The sequence below is a fragment of the Chenopodium album genome, chromosome 23 (assembly GCF_948465745.1).
Source record: "Chenopodium album chromosome 23, dcCheAlbu1.1, whole genome shotgun sequence".
Lineage (NCBI taxonomy): Eukaryota > Viridiplantae > Streptophyta > Magnoliopsida > Caryophyllales > Amaranthaceae > Chenopodium > Chenopodium album.
Window position 1 is genome coordinate 3,465,180 of NC_137856.1, and position 23,037 is coordinate 3,488,216.

Genomic DNA, 23,037 nt, shown 5'->3' on the forward strand with positions numbered 1-23,037 from the left:
CCACCTTCTACAACAAGTTGCCTGTCCACATGTCGTGTTATGATTGGTCTAAAAATATTAATCTTTTTAATTTAATATTTCTATTTCCTCTTTTCTCTTTCCTTTCCCCCTACCCTTCACCTCCATGAAACCCGACACTCCCAGCCAACTCTAACGCCCTTCCCCAACCACCATGGCCAACCTGCTGCCCTTCCCTTGCCACCCCAATCACCAACCCTTATAATTCACCTTCGTCCACTTCCTGAGGGTTGCCGGACGAAGATTTCAAGGAATACCCCAATCTACGAAAACCAATAGTTCACCACTAACCAAAACCCACCCACGAAACTGGCAACCCATGAAAACCAACCCATCGAGTCTTTTAAGCAAGAAATTAAGGTGGATTTTTGCGGAATTTCTGAATTGGATGATGGGTTTTGGAGCTTGAGTTCCATAGAAATGGAGGTTGTGAGGAATTGGGGGAAATGAGGACGACATTGTCGGTAATGGTGGTAATGGAGGGAGTGAGAATGAAATGATGATGATGAAAAAATCAATCGAGCTTTCATGGTGGTTGTTACTTGTTAATTGTTAGGATTGGAAGCTGAAATTCTGGGTTTTGAGTGAGTGATTTGTTAAACTCACATTCGCAATTTTTTTTTATTTTTTTTATTTTTGGGTTGTTGTTGGAGTTTTTGTTGATTGATTTTAATGGAAGGAGGAGGAGGTGGATTTGCAAGGAGTAAGAGTGAGAGAGAGATATTGAGGTGGATTTGTGGGAGGTGGATGAGGTGGTGGTCGGCGGAAAATGGATGGGGCGGCTGGGAGGTGGGGTGGTCGGGGAAGGGGAAGGGGAAGGGGAAAGTGGGTGGCTGGGAAGATTTTCTTTTTTTTTTTTTTAAATGAAAATGGAAAAACAAAAAATATTACCTGATGAGTAGGTAGCCGGTCAACTTGGCCTAATAAAATAGAATGGGGTGTAAAGATTGGAGTAATCAGCTATAATTGAAAGGTGGGATTAATAAACTAAGACCGGTTAAAGGTTGGATTATTAAAATCAAATTTTCCATGATTTAATTTGGTCTAGAATCTAGATATAATTATTTTTGAAATAAAAAAAAATACTCTCTCCATTGACCTATGCAATGCTTTGACCTATGCAAGTTTTAGGTGGTTTGATTGATTTGTTAAAGTTTGTCCTCCCTTCTTTATTAGTTGATACATTTTGACTTTTACCATTATGTATACTTCTTACTTGACTAAATTTTCTGATATATAAATAATATTTTTTTTCTGATTTATAAATAATATTCTTCTTATCTGCATTAGCTGTCTTCAAACCTCGTTCTATGCTCCTTTCTCCAGATTTTCATAGCAAAAACTTAGTTCCACTAAGAACCTGTCATCAAATACAACTAACATAGAAAGATAAACTGTTATGAATTTGCTTAGGCTCCTTCGAGTCATCATCAAAACTTAGGGTCAACAATATTCCCCTTTTTTTGATGAATAACAAAGCTAAGCAAACTCCAGTAAAGTAATGAAGATAAAATAAAATAAATAAAAAAAAAACGAAAAATAGAGATATTGAACTAGATATATACCTCAAGTCCTCAACATAGATGGATAGAGAGTTTGTCAACAATTGAGTTTGCCTTTTTATTTTCCCCCTTTTGGCTTTCATCAAAATTAATGCACACATATGTATCACTAAGGGGAAATTTGTCATTGGCAAATTTGTCATTTAATTTAATTTTTTATTTATTTATTTTTTTACAACGGTCCAAAGAGGGATTTAATTTGTCATTTAAACTCATCCTACTAAATCATCTCTTTACAAACGCTATTATGAGCAACATTTTCTTAGAAAAGCTTATCAAAGCAAATAAACTTTCCCAATAAGCTTACCAACAAACATTAGTACTAGTATTAGCTTATTTAACCCGTCAATCAGCTAAATTCAATCGAATCATCTAATTTCACTCCAATAAGCATAGTAATGTATTAGTGAGCATAGTATCATCACCAACTAGTTTTTGGGCCCGGGCGATGCCCCGGATTATTACATGGAATTAACATTAATATACATTGTAATGTATGATTTATTCTTCTTGTAATTAAATTTGTTGTTCATATTGTCATTTGCTACATATTAATATTTTGTTTCGAATGATTGCATAAAAAATTACCTAGCTTGGTGGTAAGATTCTTTCTGAATGAATTAGAGGTTGTGGGTTCAATTCTAGTGGATAACAATTTTTTTATTATTATGATGAGTCCATGACATGGAATGAAAAACGAATGGAATGAGAGCCACTTGACGTAATGAACAGTTGAGTAGGTGACGTGGCGTAGTGAGGAGAGCTTACGTGACACGTGGACGTTCTTAGGAACGCCTTTTAATAGATTAGTATAGATAAGTTTATTATTAAACAGTCCATCCCCACTCCTCAAGTCTTCAAGTCAGTATCATCCCCAATAAGCTTATTATTTCAAAATCTTGATTTTCAATTCCTCAAATCACCGGATCTGCCCAAAACTCATCATCTGAGCCCTGCCGTACTTGGTATGTTCTCTTTTCCGACAGTTTCCTATTCAGATCTGTGTGTTTTTTTTTTTTTTTTTTTTCAGCTGGATAAGTTTTCTTTCTTTTTATTGGATTTTTTAGCGGAAGATTTTACTTTGTATATATTTTATCTACGATTTGATATATGTTTAGTATTTTTGATTAGATTTCAATAAAAGATATACAAGTATGTATATTGGGTATTAAAAAGTAGTCTGTATGATTAATCCAACAACATACATAGTACATGATAACATTCATTTATTATAGACGGAGTATTAGTTTAGAAAAACAAGTCAATGCTAAGGTATAAATAGTACATAATTTCAAGTGATGATTTTTAGATTTTTGTAAGATTATTAAATGTAAAAGTATGTGGTTCCGGATGAAGGGAGGGGCCATCAGGGGTGGGGGGAGGTGGTTCTGTGGTGGTGGCTAAGGAAAGGGGATGGAAAAACTTTGGGGATTGGGAATCAACTTAGAAGATTTTGGGAAATGGACAAGGTAAAGGGAAAAATAGCCTAACAAAAAGTCAAAAACATCATAGGGAATCAGGATAGTTGATTTCCTATCCCGTTGATGAGTACCTCCAATTAGAGCTGTCAATTCGGGTAAATGGTTTGGGTCATCTCGGGTCGGGTCAGAACGGGTTAAGGTCGTAACATGTGCGGATCGGTTGGGTTGGGTCATGCTTGAGTAGGGTCACGTCGGATCATACATCTTTCGGGTTTGGGTTGGGTTTAGGTCGGACAATAAAAGGTCGGGTTACATTCGGGTCGGGTAAAAAATAAGTCGGGTTAAATTCGGGTTTTTACGGGTTTAAACGAGTTACGGTCGTTCTCGAGTTTGAGTCGGGTTCGATTCAGATCAATAATTTACGGGTTACATTATTCTCAGGTTTAAGTCGGGTTTGGTTCTAAGTCAATAATATGCGGGTTATAATCAAATCGGTCATTCTCGGGCGGGTTCGGTTCAAGTCAATAGCCATTTCTTTTCAATTTTAGTTATTTCAGTATATCTTGATTTCTAAAGCCATTTCATTTTTCAAAGTTATGGCTGTTGGCAAGCGTCTGCGTTCTTGGGTGGAGAGTATTCCTAATTCTTTTTTGTTCTACTCTAGCTTTTTTATGAATAGTTGATTATTTTAGCAAAGCACGTTGAAATAAATCGAGCAAGGATTTACATAATATGGAGTAATGTGTTTTCTTTTATAGAAATCATAAAATATGGTTAAAGTTTCATAGTATGTCTCTTATGAGATCGTCACACGGGTGTGTGAGTTAAGTGAAATATTGAAGGAATAGAGTTAGTATTCAATTTCTGTTCGAATACTAACATGAGAATATGAGGTAGATAATGACCTATACATATTGATTCAATAACAAGTCGGGTTAAATTTGGGTCGGGTTAATAACAAGTCGGGTTGATTTTAGGTCGGGTTTGTAACACGTCGGGTTGAAATTCGAGTCGGAAAAGTAACAAGTCGGGTTAAATTCGGATCGGGTTAGGTCAGGTTGGGTTAGTAACAGGTCGAGTTGAATTCGGGTTTTGAGGGGTTAAATTGGGTTTGGGTCATTCTCGGGTTCGAGTCAGGTTCGGTTCAGGTCAATAATTTACGATTACATTCGGGTCGGGTCGTCTATAGGTCGGTTCATGTTCGGGTTCAGGCCTCAAATACTCGGGTCAACTTGAGTCTAGGGTTGGTTTCAAGTTGGGTTAGGTCGGGTTCGGGTCACCATTTTTTTGGGTTCAGACGGGTCGAATGTCATCTTTTGACAGCTCTACCTCCAATCCACCGGCCCCTAATAATTAAATAATAGAAACTTTATTGTCTTTTTAATCTATATTTATTATTTAGCAACAAAAAATCTATAACAATTTAAAATAATAAAATTACTAGAGAATAACTGAATAAATGGTTGAAAATTTTTACTTCCATTTTTTTTTTTTTTAATCTTAGTTTGACTATTGCCTTATCTATACACTCTCTACACCGCTTTAACTAATGCTTTGGCTTAATACTTTGTATTAAACGTTGACATAAAAATATTTGTTAGAATTTTTTTAATGTTTAGTTTACAAAGATCTAACTTTTTACACTAATTTTTAAGTGGCTCTATCATAAGAAGTTACTCCATTAGTGTTAATAGGGGTTACTTAATTAGTTTTATAAGGGTTACCAAGTGAGTATTATATGGGTGCGTAAAAGATGATAAAGGGTTACCAGGTGAGTATTATATGGGTGCGTAAAAGATGATAATGATCAAAATCATTATTATCATTATTAGTTATTGATTTACTCCTAACTTTGATAGTCAAAATATACACAAATTTTTATATGTGGCTGGCCACACGGTGTGGCCAGCGGGATTACTTAAGTTACTTGGTTAGAGGTTAATTGAGTTACTTGGTTAGGGGTTACTCGATTTACTCGGTAAGAGGTTACTTGAGTTTGGACGGGGGGTTACTTGAGTTACTCAGTCAGGGGTTACTCGAATTACTCGGTCAGGGGTTACTCGAATTACTCCGTCGGGAATTACTCGAATTACTCGGTCGGGAATTACTCGGTCATATTTTACTTAAGGGGTTCGATTAGGGTTACTTGAGGGTTCGACCAGTGGTTACTTGAGGGGTTCTGTTAGGGGTTACTTGAGTGGTTATTCGGTCAGGAGTAACTCTTGACCGAGTAACTTGAGTAATCCTAACAACTCGAGTAACCCTGACGGAGTAACTCGAATAACCCCGGCATCTCGAGTTACCCCTGATCGAGTAACTTGTACCATCATACTATATTGATGTTCAATGTTATATATATATATATATATATATATATATATATATATATATATATATATATATATATATATATATATATATGTATGTATGTATATATATACATATATATATATATATACATACATACATATATATATATATATATATATATATATATGCTATTGTATACTTATTAATATAATTAAGCTTTTTGAGAGTGATAGATACCTCAAGTGGTTAGAGCTTCTCTCCCAATTTCAGATGATCCTGAGATCAATTCCCATCCCGCCTTTATGGCTCTTTAAACACCAAAAAATATAATTAAGCTTTTTCATTCTCTCTAAGCTTTCTCATAATTTAATCAACTTTATTCTTTTACAAGCTTTAAATATGTACTCATATTTAAAGTTTTGTAGGATTTTCTAACCTTACAATATTTTAGTTGCACCAATTTTTGTTGCACCATTATTAATCTTATATCCCTTGCTATTTTCAGGAAGGCAAAGGGAAATCTTATTTGGTTAAAGGGCATTATGGATAGTGCTTTTCTGGATGCCTTTGCATCAAACGTTCTTAAGACCATTTGGAATCCAGTATTCAAAGTCATCGGTGATGAGATATATAAGATTAAAGATATGGATGTAGCATTGAGAAAGCTGGAAATGAGTAGAGAGGAAGCCTTAAACCTGCTATATGAGGTAAAACCCAGCAGCAGACGTGAAGCAGATAAATTGTTAAGCTATTTGTACGAAGCTGAAGATCTCATTGAAGTGATTGAGTATGAGATTCAAAAATTTAAACCGCCCACATATACCAGTGTTTCTGGGCGTTGTATTCTGGTCTCACTAAAAAACTTGACTAAGCCTCATCAAATAGATGAGTTGCAAAAGAGGATTGCTAAAACAATATATGATTTGAAAGAACAAGTGGACTTGAGCCAACAGATTCAACCTCTTATTAAAACAAGTCCTCCAAACAAAAAGCTGAATTTAATCGGGAGGGATGCAGATGTCCAGATCATACTTGAAGAGCTAACTTGTTCAGAGAAATATGGTTCGAATGGAGTCTCTATAATTGGCATGAGAGGTGTTGGAAAGAGTGCACTTGCTGAACACATCCTCAATCACAAGAAAGTGCAGGCTAAATTTCCTCTTATATTACAAGCTTCTATGTTTGGCACAAGATTTTGTATGGAAGACTTGTTTTCAAAGTTACAGGTGGTCTATTCTGAAGGGAGGCTCAACGGAAATGGTCAAGGTCATCTGTTGGGCTGTGATAAGTGGTTATTAATGCTAGATGATCTTGAAGAAGTCTCTTCAAATACTTGGTGCAATTTCCAGACAGAGTTTCTAACAGCTGGGAAAAAAATTCTCATTACTTCTCTTAGTCCTCGAGTTGGAAAAATGGCTCAAACTACCCTCCTTTATTTAAAGCCCTTGTTAGAGGAACATTGTCAAGACTTAATCCGCCGCAAAATAGACCTTGTGCATCGCTGTCCACCACCTCAGCCTTCTATAAGCTTTGACTTGGCTAAAAAATCTTGTGGCTTGCCGTTGGTTGCTACTTTCTTAGCACAGTCATTACTTGGGACTGAGGAAGAGGATCGATGGTTCATTCACGAAGACTTGTGGAAGTGGCCGGAAGTTGAAAAAGAAATTCTTCCAATTCTAAAATCAAGCTCCATGAATCTTAAATTGAAATTGAAGAGATGCTTTGTTTACTTCTCCTTGTTCCCTCATGACTACGTATTCTGTCGGGAGGATCTGATCCATATGTGGATTGGAGAACGACTAGTGGAACCTCATGCATCAGGTTTTGAATTAAATGGGCAGAACTTTTTCAATGAGCTACTGGAACGATCGATTGTTCAACCTCAACCAGTTGACAGCTGTGGCTTGACAAGGTACGAGATTCATAAATTCACTCATGACTTTGCCCAAATGTCTGCAGGCTCGAAAACATATGTCCAAAGTGGCGATGAATGCATGTCCAGCTCTTATGAGTGGGATAAATACACCCGTCATTTTTCCTTGTCTTCCAATAAGCAAATCCAACCTTCCTTATGGGACAAAGTTAGGAAGCACCTTAGAAATTTAAGGTCATTGCTTCTTCTTTACAATAGGCAAAAGATTGGGCAAATTGGTGAAATTCCTTCTAATTTTTTTGATAAATTATCTGGTCTTAAAGTGCTAGCCTTGAATAACACCGATATTTCTGACCTTCCCAAATCTGTAAAAAAGTTGAAGCACCTTCGTTATCTAGACATTTCAAACACTAATGTCAAAAAATTACCTGAAAAGCTTGCTAACCTTTCTGCCCTGCAAATTCTCAAGATTAGAAACGACCCTGAAATCCCTCAATTACCTGTAGATTTCAACAAATTGACTAATCTAGCATTCATTGATTGGCAAGAAAGTGATATGCTGAGAATGGCCTCTAAGCTGAGCAAAATTGGGAACCTCGTCAACCTTCGGACTCTTCCTGTATTCATAGTAGATAACAAAGAAGGGCATCGTATTACAGAGCTGAAGGATATGAATCATATCCAGGGATCACTGAAGATAACAAACCTCCATAAAATCACTGACGAGGCAGAGACTAAGGAGGCAATGTTATCTTGTAAGTCTTCTCTCCAAAAGTTGGTGTTAGTATGGAAAGATAATGTTTCAGTTGCAGAGGAGGTTCTCAGAGGCCTAAAACCTCATCATCAGCTGAAAGAGTTAAGAATTGTAGATTACAGTGGTGCTACATTTCCACAATGGCTTTCACACGACGTAACTAAGCTTCAGAAACTTGAGTTAGTTGGATGTCAGTCTTGCTGTAACTTGCCTACAATCGGAGAGCTCCCAGATCTTAAACTGCTTCATCTTAAAAAAATGAACAACATTAGAAGTTTGGACCAAAATTTTTGCGGGGTACCTAGTAGTTGTACTACTACTGGGTGTTTCCGTTCGCTTGAGTCATTGGTGTTACATGATATGACAGAGCTTCAAGAGTGGAATGGATTGGAAGCCAATATCATGCCATCGCTTCGTGAGCTGAAGATTGTGAATTGTCCGAAGCTGAAGAGTCTGCCTTCTTTTCTGTACCAGTTTGCTTCACTTGTTGATTTACAGATTGAAGAGTGCAGATCTTTGAGCTCGATACCAAAGCTGCCATCATCATTAGAGTCATTGACCATTGGAAATTGTAATCTGCTGAAAAATAAATGTCAAGATGGAGGTGAACATTGGTCAAACATAAAACATATTCCGGATGTTTTTGTTGATGGTGTAAAAATGCTTACAACACCGGCTGAAGCTGAGCACATCTTTTCTCAAAATGCAGAAAATCATAACACGTCTCTCCAGGTATGTTAGATCAAAATTATCATTGATTTTGTTAGTGATTGTGCAGCGATTTTTTTAAAAGAAATTGTGTGGTTGCTTTGGAACATATCGTGTTAAGTTCATACTGTTTTAATCTAGAATTATTCCTATGTCTTTGGTTTTGGATGGATTATTTTGAAAATACTTCACTTTCTCTTTTGAAAATAATTCAGCTTAATTCTTTTCTCATAGCTTTAGCCTAAAAAATCTAGCCTTTAATCCTTGTTTTTCTCTAATATTAGAGATTGATTTTTATTTAAAAATGGAATCCTTTGTTTTTGCACCCATCAAATGCTGCTTCCTCTTTATATATTGATAAGTTTCAAGGAGCTTCATTCCAGATTATGAAAATCAATCGATCTGTTATAAAAACAAAGCTCGGATTTGTTACTAGAGCCTTTGTTAAAAACACAAATTTTGTGATGTTAGCAATGGTTGTTGCCTAAGATATGTCACAATATTTTAACTGCCATTAAGAAGTCCATATTACATTTGTAAACCAAGTATGTAAACAACTTCAGGTTTGCCTTGAAAATTGGCTTTAGAAATTACGAAGTCAATAAGAATCTATATGAAGCCAAACTTAATTGTGAATGATAAATACTGCACTGCACTCACTATAATATGGGATATAATTTGAATGATGAGTTTCATGCTTATTTCTAGGAAAAAGGGTGATAGAATGATATATGCAAGTAAACTTTTTTGTATAGGTACAGAAAGATGAATATACTCTGTAGTAGTAGTTATGAATTAAAGTGTGGTTGATAGTCCATTTTTGTTGGAAGTATTATGCATAATGTTTAGCTTTGCACTTGAAATGGACAAATAAACTGATCTCTTTAACCAAAATGTTCACAGGGTTTCCAATATGTCATTCAAGGTGTTGTTTCAGCATTCGGACGGCTGTTTTGAAGCATTTGAATCAATACAAGGTAATCATTTACGCTTTGTTTACAAAAAAAAAAGAAAAAAATCACTACGAGGTGTTTCTCATTACTTATTCCTGGGTTTCCATTACATATTGAAGCATTGCATCAATAAATTGGATTATATCAAAGTCGGCGCTGTAGAGAAACTGCTCATCAGCGTCATGGAGTCCACATTTTACCTGATAAAAGTCCATCAACAACATATTTGATGCAGCTTTCCATGGCTGAGTAATTCTCTTGTTGCTCAATTTTCAACAAACACCACAGTGTGAGCCTTGTGCATTTTTTTTTTTTTTTTTTTTTTATTTTTATTTTTATCTGGACTTGGGTCGAGCTACATCTACTTGTTCCGGTTCTAAGACGACACCATTTACCAATTTAGTTTGTTCTACTTTGGTTTCTTTGGAAATATTTCATTGTCAATAAGTGAAAATAGTATAGTGCACCCGGGTGCACCATGCGCATGGTGCACCCGGAAAGAACATGAGGCTTATTTTAAAGAACATGAGGAAAAAAAAAAGAACATACGAGTGTTTGAAAAAGAACATGCTAGTATTTGAAAAAGAACATGCATAATAGTGTTCAACAAAAGAACGTGTTTGTGTTTGACAAAGAACATGGCCTACGAAAAGAACATTAGGCATATTTTAAAGAACATGGAATAAAAAAAACATGTTAGTGTTTGAAAAAAGAACAAGCTAGTGTTTGAAAAAAGAACAAGCTAGTGTTCAACAAAAGAACATGTTTGTGTTTGACAAAGAACATGGCCTCTGAAAAGAACATTAGGCATATTTTAAAGAATATATATGGAATAAAAAGAACATGTTAGTGTTTGAAAAAAGAACAAGCTAGTGTTTGAAAAAGAACATGCTAGTATTTGAAAAAGAACATGCATTATAATCTTCAACAAAAGATCATGTTTGTGTTTGACAAAGAACATGGTCTCCGAAAAGAACATCAGGCATATTTTAAAGAACATGAAATAAAAAGAACATGTTACTGTTTGAAAAAGAACAAGCTAGTGTTTGAAAAATTAAACTTGCTTGGTTATCTTCCAGTTGGCTTCAATTTGCTACTATTCTTCTTTCTCCTCCAATTGTTCTTTTTTGAACAAATTGTACTTCATAGCTTTATTTTATTTTTATTTTTTTTTAAAAAACCCCAAATTCACAAAATTAAACACTTTGACTTTAAAATTATTGACGAAAAATAATTTGCATGTACAAAATTTATACTTACATTTTACTTGAATCCACCATTTGTTCAAGTTTGAAGGTTGAATTGTTGAAACAAGTTCAATTTTTTTCTTGGGTTTCACTTTGAAGATGAACAATTTTGCTATTTTGATTTTTTTTGGAAAAATAGAAAAAGATAGAGAGAAAAGTTCTAGAGAGAGAAAATTAGTACTTTGAAAATGGTTTTTACCCAAACAGTAGAAGAAGTACTAATATTACGAGATTGAAGCAAAATGAGCCCAATTTAAGAGCTTCATTGAAATTCTTAGATGAAAACAATGGAGTAAAGGAGAGAGAAAATTGGCAGTAAGAAAGAGGGTGATAGGAAGAGAAAGAGGAGTGAGAAATTGCTGGAGAAGAGAGTGATTGATTTGCAGTTGCAATAAAATAAAAACATGTTCATTTTTTACCCATGTTCTTTTAAATATATTAAATGTTCTTTGGGTGCACCTGGGTGCACCAACCACAAATTAGTCAATAAGATGTATAACTCCTATTCCCTCTTTTCCTAAGCAATGACTACATTTTTTATTTTTTTTAGTTGTTTCCAAATAGTTCCTTGCTATGTTCATCATTTTTCTATTATTCTATCACATTTGTAACAAATACTACAGCAATGATATGCATGTATAATTGAGTAAAATTGACATTTACACTATAATATGAAGTATAAGATATGCATATGTTTTTCCTAGGTTTGTAAAAAAAAAAAAAAAAGATCAAAAAGCAAAATGTGACATGATATGGGCACTTCAAGTACAAGGAGTACAAGGTGTATACAACTTCTGCTTCTGAAACAAGGACAATATCTCTTCATTCAACTTGTCGTAGTTGACAACATAATTTTCTTCCAACTGTTAAATAGATAAATAAACAGCTTAATCAAAACATTGATCTTTAACTATCCTTATAAAAGGAAAAAAGAAAAGAAAAGAAAAGAAAGGAAATTGAATACTCCTTAAGTTCTGCTTTGACAACATTATATTCTTGTAAATAATTCATGACCACTACTTAGCACCTAATTATTATCTTAGTTTGTTATGGATTAGCTAGATTAATTAGTACGTCCGCATTTAGGTGTGATCGACCCTACTATTAATATAGTTAGTCGAACAAATAGTGGCCACGACATTAACATAAAAATTATTGTAGAGTTAGCTTTCAAAAAAATAAAAAATAAAAAATGTAGAGTTACAACTTACAAGTTTACAACAATATACAAAAGTTATGGCCATGAATTAACACATATAGAATATAGTAGCTGAAATGCATGACCAAACACGTAAATTGAGACACGACTTTGACCATTAATTTATCTAATCATATGTTAATAAAATTATAAGAAAATTCATATTATGAAAGTATATATCATAACGAATCCAACAATGTATTATACAATATCATTTTTATTTTATTTTTTAAAAATTTATTTTTATATATATACGTAGTATATATTAGTAAAGTAATCAAGTCAAAACCATTATGTGAATAATGAAAAAAGTCAAACTGTAACACTTATTAAAATATGGAGGGAATATATGAAGTCAACAATTATATGGTAGACTTGTGGAGAATCTTGTACAGTAACCCTTCTTCATTTGTCAATACCTCATAAAATATAAAATTTACTCCTATTCCATTACTTAACTCAAAATTTTAAATGTTCAAGTATATAATAATACTAACTACTAAGGACTTGTTCCCATTTACTGAATTGAGCTAAACTGAACTGAACTGATTGGAGCTTAACTGAACTGAGCTGAAATGAATATTTTATGAGAGAAAGAAATTAAAAGCTGAACTGAACTGAATTGATCGGAGCTGAACTGAACTGAAATTATGCTGAAGTGAACGGGCCCTAAGTGTATATATATATGACTAACGCTATAATTGATCTAGTCCAAACCAATTTAACACGTAGAATTATTGTGACTAATGTTATTAGATTATCGTAAAAACCTAATCAACATAAATTCAAACACAACCATACAATTAAATAGCCAAATCAATTTTGAACTAAATAAATCATCACTAAAATATAACTTGGACTGAATTGACATGAACCAAACGACCTATTTGTCATCGTCACTAAACAAACTAGATAAAATGCATCCGATAAGGTAAAAAGATATCTTCCTTTTAAAGTCCAGTATAAAGGTAAAAGATGAATTAAGGTACTTACCCATAAATGTATATTGTAGAAAAACCTTCCTCCAAAGGAATGAAAAGAAGAAACATCAATAATAATATTACCATTCTTCTCAAGCAATATAAGCACTTCACACAATGATGACACCCTTTCAAATAATGTTGATATTTGAATTACCAATTCTTTATCACTCAAATTATTCACAGAAACTGAAAAAGATGTTGATTTCTCCTTAAATTTGTCCATTTTCGGCTTTTCCTCGTGAATATTTTCCCTTGCATTATTTCCTTGTAACGCTGAAATTTCTGATAAGAGTTCTTCTTTTCTATGTGTTAGATCTTTCACTTCTTCTTGTAGTTCTGGTATATACTTCAGCACCCGTGCAACGGTCGCAGGAATGCTTAACCTTCTCTGTAATTTGATTTGTAAATAATTATCATTGTTAATTACTTAATTGTTGTGAGAATATAGTGCTTAAAATAAAGTTCAACTTGAGTCAATAATGTATAAATTAACTATAAACGTTCGTTCTAAGTACTTAATTAATGGGTTCTCAAAAAAAAAAAAAAAGTACTTAATTAATGTGTAGTATTGTACTAGCTTGGTTTAATTTAAGTCATATTAAGCATATTTAAAAATTGAAATCATCCAACTGTCGACACGTATGTTACTGTACCATCAATACATACGTTACATTTTTATTATTCTACTATCAATTGGAAATAGAATAAATTTTAAACTTGGAGTACTAGCTATACAACAAAAAGTATTACTTAATTAATGGGGTAACTTTCATAATTAATAAATAATAAATTATGTGGGAAATTAATCACAATTGATTGAAATTAAATCAGGATTATTAAAAAAATAAAGGTATGAATGTAAATATGTTATATCAATATGATTGCTTTATTGATTGAAAAGAAGAATTATTTTGGTGAATGAAGTGAAAAATACTTAATTTTTGAGTAAGCTGAACCAGTCCACAGGCAAAATCACAAGGGATGTGCATGCAATGGTATGTACAACCTTATTAATTTTTTTTTTTTTTTTCCTCTTTTGTTTATAAGAAAAATTAGTTTTTGATGTCCCATGCACATAATACAACCAGTTATACAATAATTTCCAAAATTTGACATTCTATTTATTGAGAATTATTTTGGGAGTTCAATTTCCCCTAGGACGTTATACCTTGCCTATCTCATGGCACTTTTTTCGGACTCCTACATAGTTGAATAATTAGAGAGAATCCTCACGCGTAATTTTAACCATTATACATAAATCCTACTTTAAATAGGTAAAACAAAACTAAATTATTAGAAATATTAAATCATGTTTAATTAAATGTATATATAGAAGTAGAAATTTAGCGTTAACTTACAATTTGATCAGTAGGGGGAAGCAATTCACGTAGAGAAGAATACAAGACATTAATCTTTTTCCTCCGATCTCTCTCACTGGCGTTATGATTAAGTTTTCTCTTCATTGTTGTGTTCGTTGTCACGGCTGCCCCAAACTGATGATCGGCTGAACTTGTACTTAGCGGCGATTTTCTTTGCTTAATCTTAACAAGATTATTATTGCTATCATCTTGAGCTTGAGACAACAAAATATTAGGAAGAAAAATGGCGTCCATGTTTAGATAATTATTATTATCTAGTAAAACTTGATCATATGTTTCTAATTCTATGGGATACTCCAATCCTAAAGTGGGTACAAAAGGACACATCGCTACTATATATTTGGTCTTGATAAGGAGATGAAGGGAAGCTTGGTTTTTTTTTTTTTTTTGGTTGCTAAGCTATTTTCTTGGGATCAATTCCTTGTAAGAGGCAAATGTGTTTTAGTGAAGCTCTTTATATAACTACACTTAGGGCCTGTTCTCTTACGTTGAAATTCAGTTCAGTTCAGTTCAACTCCTAATTTCCTTCTCTTATAAAATATTCATTTCAGTTCAGTTCAGCTGAATTCAGTGCAGTTCAGTTCAGTTCAATTCAGTTCAGCTGAGTTCAGTCAATGAGAACAGGCCCTTACATATATAGTACTCCTATTGGACTTTTGTTTATTTTTTATTTTTTTTATGTATATATAAAATCCTTTAGAATTAGATAATAATAAAAAATATATCCATAATAATTATCATAATTATATTTTAACTCCTTCATACAAATGCATTTGACTTGTAAACCTATTTGTTACCTTTTTATTATTTTAGTTTCTTTTTGTTAGGGTAATAAGGAGGGCCTCTATATTATTATTATTATTATTATTTTATTTTTTTTTTATTTTTTTTTTGTGGTGGAAGGGGGATAAGGGAATTCGTACCCGCAAAGAGTCCATAGAGGCATGGGATTTGAACAATAATAATCTTATTTATTTGTTTTTACGACTAGGGCCAGGGTACATGCTTATGAAGCAAGTTGAGTTTGGTTTTGGGATAGATCAATTGGATTGGCTCGCTAACATTTCGAGTTGAGTTGAGTCTTAACAGAGTTGAGTCTTGACTAAGATTTGATCAAATTTGACCGAGTTGATTTTAAGTAGCTCACTAGCTAATTAACTGTCTAGACTCTAGACTATGTAGCATTCATAGTATAACAAATATGTTGAATATATATTAATTCCATCTATCTTTTTCCTTTAATGGTTGACCATATTTGATAATAGGTTTTTTTTCAAGTTTACTTATTGGTTTTCAAGTTAAGTTTTGAGTATCTCAACTCAATTCACTATCATCTCGAGTCAAGCCTACTTGAGATGAGTTTTGACATGTGATGAGCTCAAGTTGCTTGTGAGTTGTGTCATCTTCTCGTAGCGACTTATAATTAAAACAATGAAAATAACGGATAAACTTAATTAGTTAATAAAAAAAAATCATATGCTGGTGGTCATATACTTTCTAATGATGATAACTTAGATGTAGCTAAAACATTAGTCCGTACAAAAACTTAATTTTTAAGAGATGCTTGATGAATTATTAAAGTGTGAGTGTGCTAGCTTTTGCTAGGGTTATGTATGCTTAATTGTGATCAATATTTAATTTAATCCAATAGGATAAATTTGTGATTATAAAGAGATTAAAGTTAAATAATTAAGAATGACAAAAGTGTGTCATGCACTAGATTTACACGTGGTTGCCTCAAGCCATCTTGTGCACCAGTTATCTTTTTTAGTTAAAAGTATCAAGTATCACTTATCACCTAAATTGTACTTATATACGAAGTAATACAAGCATTTTAATATGCTTATCTATTTCGCATTTTACGTACGAGTGGTGTATGATTATTCATGATGCATATAACAAGCCGATAAAGAATTAAATAAGTATAAATGTTGTTAAAGTTGTTAAAAAAGTATTGTGATAATGCCTTTTGTTTAATATATTAGCAATAACTATAATATGTTTAATGCTACTTGATCATTTATATATACATTGTTTGATGTTTAGTTGTTTACTGGAAGTTTGTCTAATAAAAACAAGTTCGCGTCCATTAATTTGCAACACGTATTAGTGAATGTCTACCAACAAGAGTTGGTAAGAAACTTGACGTAGCTTAAGGGAGGTCTCGGGTCCAAGCCTCACCGTATGCAAAAACTCTTGTTGGGAGACTCACTCACTACAACTCTATAAGCCAGGTGTGCAACCTGGGTCGGATGCGGATGTAGTTGGAGCTAAATTTCGGTGAACAGATGGGCATCCTAAAAAAAAGTACTCGTCTTGTTGAGTTGTTGATCACATCCTTAGGTTATGCTCTAGTATTCTCTGTTTGTGTGTTTTGATGAATTTCAAGCGATTAGATGCAAATGGATTATGGTTGGCTAATCTTGAGTATAATAATCATGGAGTATAAAGCTACGTTGCTCAAGAATCTCAAATCATGTTTTCGAGAGGAAATGAGGATAGAAGGAAGCAAAGGCGTTGATGATGAAAAACTTGACAAATATGAGTCTCGTCCACTATTTTGACCATAACTTTTGATGTACAAATGATATTGGAGTTATTCAAATTACATTGAAATGTAGATTTCAAGAGATTTCCAACGATATATTACACGCTTCAAACAAAGCTCTAGATCACAAGTTATGACCGTTTTAAGTTGAGTTACCCGCGCAGTCCATGCCTTGACGAGCGAATTGGTCTGAGGCACGTTTGTGCCTTTGTGTGGCACGTCCGTGTTTGGATGATTTAGCCCTTTGATTTCCTTACTTATCCCAAACTCCTAGCTTTATTATAAATACTCCTTGACTTTATTATCCCAGGTTAGAACCCTAGTTTTCTCTCTCAAGTATTATAGTTTCTTTTTTTTCTTTCTTTTATTTTATTTATTTTATTATGTTAGTGTAGATTATTATTCTAGGTTTAGATTGAACAACTCTAGCCATGATTGATACTTGATTTGTTCTTTTAAATTCTCAATTAATTGTTTATATTGTTCATGCTTAATTGATTGTGCTTATGCGAATACTAGGTTAGGGATAATTGGTATTGTTTATTTTATTGTATGTCTTAATTGCAATGGGAGTTGAGTTTTGACGGATTTGAATAGATAATTAAGGGTATGAAATTCTCTACAGAAGTAGATAGAACGGATTATTAGGAACTTAGAGTGACGGACTTAATGTCTTTAATTTGCATGACTTGGCTCCACGGAAGTAGGTTTGATTATTGTTAATTAGAGAAGTCATTGACAACTCAGGAGAGATCTTTGGTATTTTATAGGGCATACCTTTCCTTATGAAACATATAATTAATTGTTGGAGGTAAGAATTTGTCTTGTATTGATTATGGTAGTGGTGATACTTAATTTTAGATGTTTTATTATTTTTTATTTGTGTTTGATATATGAGTAGTCGTAGTTAATCCATCGTTTTATCTCTTATTTAGTTTTGTCATTGGTAAAAGTTGATTGTTAAACAACCTTAGCTTCTCTCTGTGGGATCGATCCTGACTTACCTTATTACATAATTAGGTAGTCTAGTTAGGCATTATTTATGTTAGGTGTGCGACCGCCTATCAATGCAAGCCAAATTCTTAGTACGGTCAGGATCTGGCTAGAAACTGAAGAGATCAAATGCTTTGTACTTCGATCTCCTTGTTCCCTCTTAAGTCATAACTACTACTACAAATTTTGTCACAGGAAACCTTAAGGTTACTTCTCCAGGCCACAACACATTATAGGCGGGGGCGGATCTAAGGTCAAGCTAATGGGGTTTATTAGCATCATATATGTCATCATTGTAAAATCTTATATTTAAGGAAGGGTTTTAGGCTCTTAAGGCCTATTCTGATTCACTGAAAACAACTGAACTGAACACGGTTCAATACATAGATTTTTTAAACACGGTTCAATACATAGATTTTTTTTTTTTTTTTTTTTTTTTTTTTTAAAACACAATTCAATACATAGATTTTGATCCTTAGCTTGCATTGTTTAAAGTGGCGGACCATGTGAGTATTGAGGAGTTAATTGTAGATTAAGCCCAACACGGTTTGTGATACTCGAAGACACATTATAGGTGAGGGTTTAGGTTGGGTTATAAATCAGCAAAACGTCATAGATACAATTAATAGCTTCAGAGTTCTACGTGCAAGTAAAATTGTTTGCGACTTTTTGGGCTTCTAAAGGTCTTTGCTCTCTATCCTTTAAATACATAACATATAATTTAACGTGTTATTCTCGATTGGATAACTTTTAGATCATAAATCAGTTTTAGTCGATGAATTTCTTAAATTCCAATGTTAATGTATGATAAGAATAAAAATCATGTATCAAAAATTCATCAATCACAAAAGGTTAGATCGATAGTTAGAAAAAACTATAGTTAGGGCAGTTCTTCAATATTGCTAGGAATATACATGCATCTGCATTAATTGTTGCTTTTGAAGCTGGAACATCAATGCTTCATTCAACTTTTGGAAGTCTATGTTGCAGTTTCCTTGTATCTGTTACACATACATACACATACAATTAACACAATGCTCATATGGAAGTATACTTAACAAGTAGATAATCAATTAAATTACTTTATATATATAAATTAAATTAAGATATATACGTACATGGTTAGGGGTAATGCAACAAAGAGTACCTAACAATATTTTTTTTGGCTAAGAATATTCTAATTAAGATAATGTTATGTTACATCATTGTATTTATTCCAATTTTCCCAGCCACTTTTGTGTAATGTGAAAAGTTTTTTTATAAAAGCATCCCTCAACCTCTATAATCGTATGAAATATAATACCAGTAAAAAATTTCTCATACACTTTCATAGAATTTTGAATTATATGCATAGATTATATATGTCCTTATTATAAACCAAACACAAAATATAATTTGCCTTATAGAAATAATATATGTGTGACATTAATTACTTAAGAAAACAAAATTAAATTTCTACTTACGGAGTAATAATAAGGAAATTTTGACAATTACCACCTTCTGTTATGTCCATTTTAGCAATTACCACCTTTTTTTTTTTTTTGAAAATTACCACCTTCTATTTTCAAAAACATCAAAAGTTACCATCTTCTTGCCCCCCAACTACCACGTGACGTCATTTTGGGCCCATTTTTCCCTTTCCTCCCTATTTCCCTCACATTTCTAATTCCTATTTGGATTCTCATCTCCCCTTTCACTTTTTTTCCCCCAAACCACCAATAATTGTTCGTCAATTTTGATTTGGAGGAGTGAATTGAAGTGTTTTTGATTGTTTGGGGGAAAAGAAGTGAAAGGGGGATGAGAATCGAGTTAGAAATGAGAAATGTGAGGGAAATAGGGAGGAAATGGAAAAAATGAGCCCAAAATGACGTCACGTGGTAGTTGAGGGGCAAGAAGGTGGTAACTTTTTATGTTTTTGAAAGTAGAAGGTGGTAATTTCAAAAAAAAAAAAAAATAGAAGGTGGTAATTGCTAAAATGGACATAACAGAAGGTGGTAATTGTCAAATTTTCTTAATAATAATACTGTAATACAATATTAATCTTAAATGTAACTTTGTAAGATAGAAACTTAGGAAACGGATCGGATAGGTGACCAGTCCGGCTGTCCCCACTCGTTTCTTTCTCTTTTTTTTTTCATCAATCTGAAGAATAATGTGGTAACTTTTAAAGACATGCTCGATAATTTTCTATTCAAATCTCCCATAAATTATAAAAAACAAAAATATTTGGCCAACTTTAAAGTAAAATCCTAATTCCGCCACTGACTATGTTTATAAGTTTACAAAGTAAAAAACTCAATCCTGATAAAAATAAAAAATTCACAATACAGCATAGTAACATAGTAACTTACCCACAAATGTATATTGTAAAAAGTCGTTCCTCCAAAGGATTGAAAAGAAGAAACATCAAGAACAAGATACCCATTCTCCTCTAGCATCAAAAGCACCTCAGAAATTGATATTCTCTCAAATGCTGATATTTGAATCACCAATTCCTTATCACCCAATTTATTTGAAGAAATCGAACACGACGTCGTCTTGTTAATTATGCATTTGTTTGGATTTTCCTCTTGTACAATTTTCCTAGCATTTCCTTGTAATATCGAAGTTTTTGATACAAGATCTTCCTTTTTATGAATTAGATCCTCTACTTCTTTTTGTAGTTGAGGTATATAATCAAGCACTCGTTCAACTGTTGCTGGAATGCTTAATTTTTTCTGTAACAAATTTAAATATTTAGTTTTTGCATATCAGAAAAGGTCACTATTACAAAAAAAAATTCAATAATGTGACAACATCTCAATTTTTGGAAAGCACATTATATATATAGCGAACAATTTAATCCTTGGGAATATATTCTTATGGGCCGTAAAGACATTTTGACCCAACTAAACAAAGCTTAAACTAGTGGTTGAAGTCCAAAATGGTTTATATAACTCTATCAATTTTAATTTCATCCATAATTTATAGATATGAAGTATTAAATAATGTAAAATCAAATAAACTTTCAAAATCATATATATATTAATTTGATTTTTTATAAAAAGAAAAACTAGAAATTAAAATATATGAGGAAGGCAAATAAAATCATTTTGATCAAAGAAAATAAAACAACAAAAAAATGAGAAAATAAATTTATAAAAGATGTTTTAAATTTTTCCTTCCAACCTCGAAGTGCAAATATGTACAATACGAGAGAAATTAATATGGAAAATAAGAAAGTACGTACATACCCTTTGATCATTTGTAGGAAGCAAAGAACGTAAAGAGGAATACATGTTATTGATCTTCTTTCTTCGATCTCTTTCACTTGCATTATGATTAAGCTTCTTCGATATCGAGGGATTCTTATCAAATTGATCTGTTGAACTTGTACCTTGTGGTGATTCACTACGCTTAGCTTGATCACTAGACATTTGATTATCTTCGTAATCTCGAGTTTGTGATGTTGATGATATATTAGCAAGAAATATCGAATCGAAATCGAGGTTATCTAAAGGTTGTTTTGGCTCTAATCCTAAGGGATACTCCCATCCTAAATTAGTATTAGGACATAAAGAAGACATTGCTAGCATATTTTCTTAGGTGGGATTGATTTACTTAATAAAGAAAATAAGAATCTTGTAAGTATAAAACAAATTAAATTTAGCTCAATTTATATGACAATTATAAAGTGAATACTGAATAGTATAATTTTTTACTACTCGATACAATTTAAGGAATAATAATATACAAGAAGGTGATGATCTGACTAGATGGTAACGAGAATCTATTGGTAGGCTCGTGGAAACTTGCGTTAATTAATTTAAAGAAAGATTAATTATGAGATAAAAACTAGAATTAGCTTATAATAATCATTTTTGCGTGTGTTAGGCTCGTGTATGTCTTAAGAAGGCTCGTGAATTAATATTTAATACGTAGTAACATCTTAGGTGTTATAGCATATTCTTTGGATCTTTGCTAGTTAATCATATTTTATATGAATAAAGTATACTTTGATATATATTTTTTTTTAACATACAACTTTAAAAATTAAGACGAAAATACTAATGAAGTCGTTGAAATTGTAAATACATTAATACGTGTACACGTCACTTTAGAGACCTAACAAGCGTAATGCAAAGTATAAATGAATAATTTATACGTAGTATGAACTATGAAGTAAGACAAACCAATTAGTTGAATAATCAATTAGCGGAATATCACGAATAAATAGTCGACAACCAGTTAAACTTCTTTGTGACAATCATTCGTCATCATGTATTGCTTCTAATTTACCTCACCGGACTGAATCTAATCTAAGCAACACATCAAATGGACTATTATTTTGTTCGAGAGCATGTACCTCATAATATAATGATCTAGTTCTTTGGTATATACATAATCCTTTATAGTATAATTCATTAATTTGTTAGAATATCCCTTGAATCAATTGGCCCCCTTAATTTATTAATTTGTTAGAATATCCCTTGAATCAATTAGCCCCCTTCGATGACTATTATTTTGTTCGAGAGCATGTACCTCATGGTGATCTAGTTCTTTGGTGTATACATAATCCTTTATAGTATAATTCATTAATTTGTTAGAATATCCCTTGAATCAGTTAGCCCCCTTCAATGACTATTGTGGTGTCTGATATGTAGCTATAGATTTCTGATTTTTTGCCCTATTATTAGCATGGTTTTATTATTTATGGGAGCATTTAGTAGTGTAGTACTATATATATATATATATATATATATATATATATATATATATATATATATATATATATATACACTCAATAAAGGGCTCTACTCTCTCCTCTTTTTTTTTTTTTTTTTAACCACATAAAATTTATTTTCTGACATGTTTGTTGATTTCCTTAGTGTTTCTTGCATGTTGGATGCCATCTAAAATTCACAACATTGATATAATGAGGGTCGTGTTTATTGAATAGTAAGGGTAAATACTTTTATATATGGTGTAGTCGTGTGGATTTAATTTACTGAACTTATTATTGTTTTCTAGGGTCATCTTAATCTTTTTCTTCGAATTTGTTGCTACGACAATTAGGATCATCTATTGTATTATGTAATGTAAGGAGTATA

The 23,037-nt window shown here is 32.6% G+C and overlaps 3 protein-coding genes across 3 annotated transcripts; 1 reads left to right on the plus strand and 2 right to left on the minus strand.

Moving 5' to 3' along the window:
- The first annotated feature begins 2,313 nt into the window (after positions 1–2,313).
- On the plus strand, positions 2,314–10,011 carry LOC145609013 (putative disease resistance RPP13-like protein 1). The gene is made up of 4 exons (XM_081664590.1): positions 2,314–2,545; positions 5,817–8,670; positions 9,550–9,623; positions 9,719–10,011. The coding sequence occupies exons 2-3, from the start codon at positions 5,854–5,856 to the stop codon at positions 9,601–9,603; spliced, it is 2,871 nt and encodes a 956-aa protein (XP_081520716.1). The 5' UTR covers positions 2,314–2,545; positions 5,817–5,853; the 3' UTR covers positions 9,604–9,623; positions 9,719–10,011.
- Positions 10,012–11,365: 1,354 nt separating this feature from the next.
- LOC145609604 (transcription factor ORG2-like) lies at positions 11,366–14,640 on the minus strand. The gene is made up of 3 exons (XM_081665054.1): positions 14,386–14,640; positions 13,038–13,415; positions 11,366–11,709 (listed from the first exon to the last, which is right to left on the minus strand). The coding sequence occupies exons 1-3, from the start codon at positions 14,638–14,640 to the stop codon at positions 11,608–11,610; spliced, it is 735 nt and encodes a 244-aa protein (XP_081521180.1). The 3' UTR covers positions 11,366–11,607.
- A 4,209-nt stretch (positions 14,641–18,849) lies between these two features.
- Positions 18,850–21,522, minus strand: LOC145609739 (transcription factor bHLH101-like). The gene is made up of 3 exons (XM_081665202.1): positions 21,181–21,522; positions 20,299–20,664; positions 18,850–18,948 (listed from the first exon to the last, which is right to left on the minus strand). The coding sequence occupies exons 1-3, from the start codon at positions 21,520–21,522 to the stop codon at positions 18,850–18,852; spliced, it is 807 nt and encodes a 268-aa protein (XP_081521328.1).
- Positions 21,523–23,037: the final 1,515 nt, after the last annotated feature.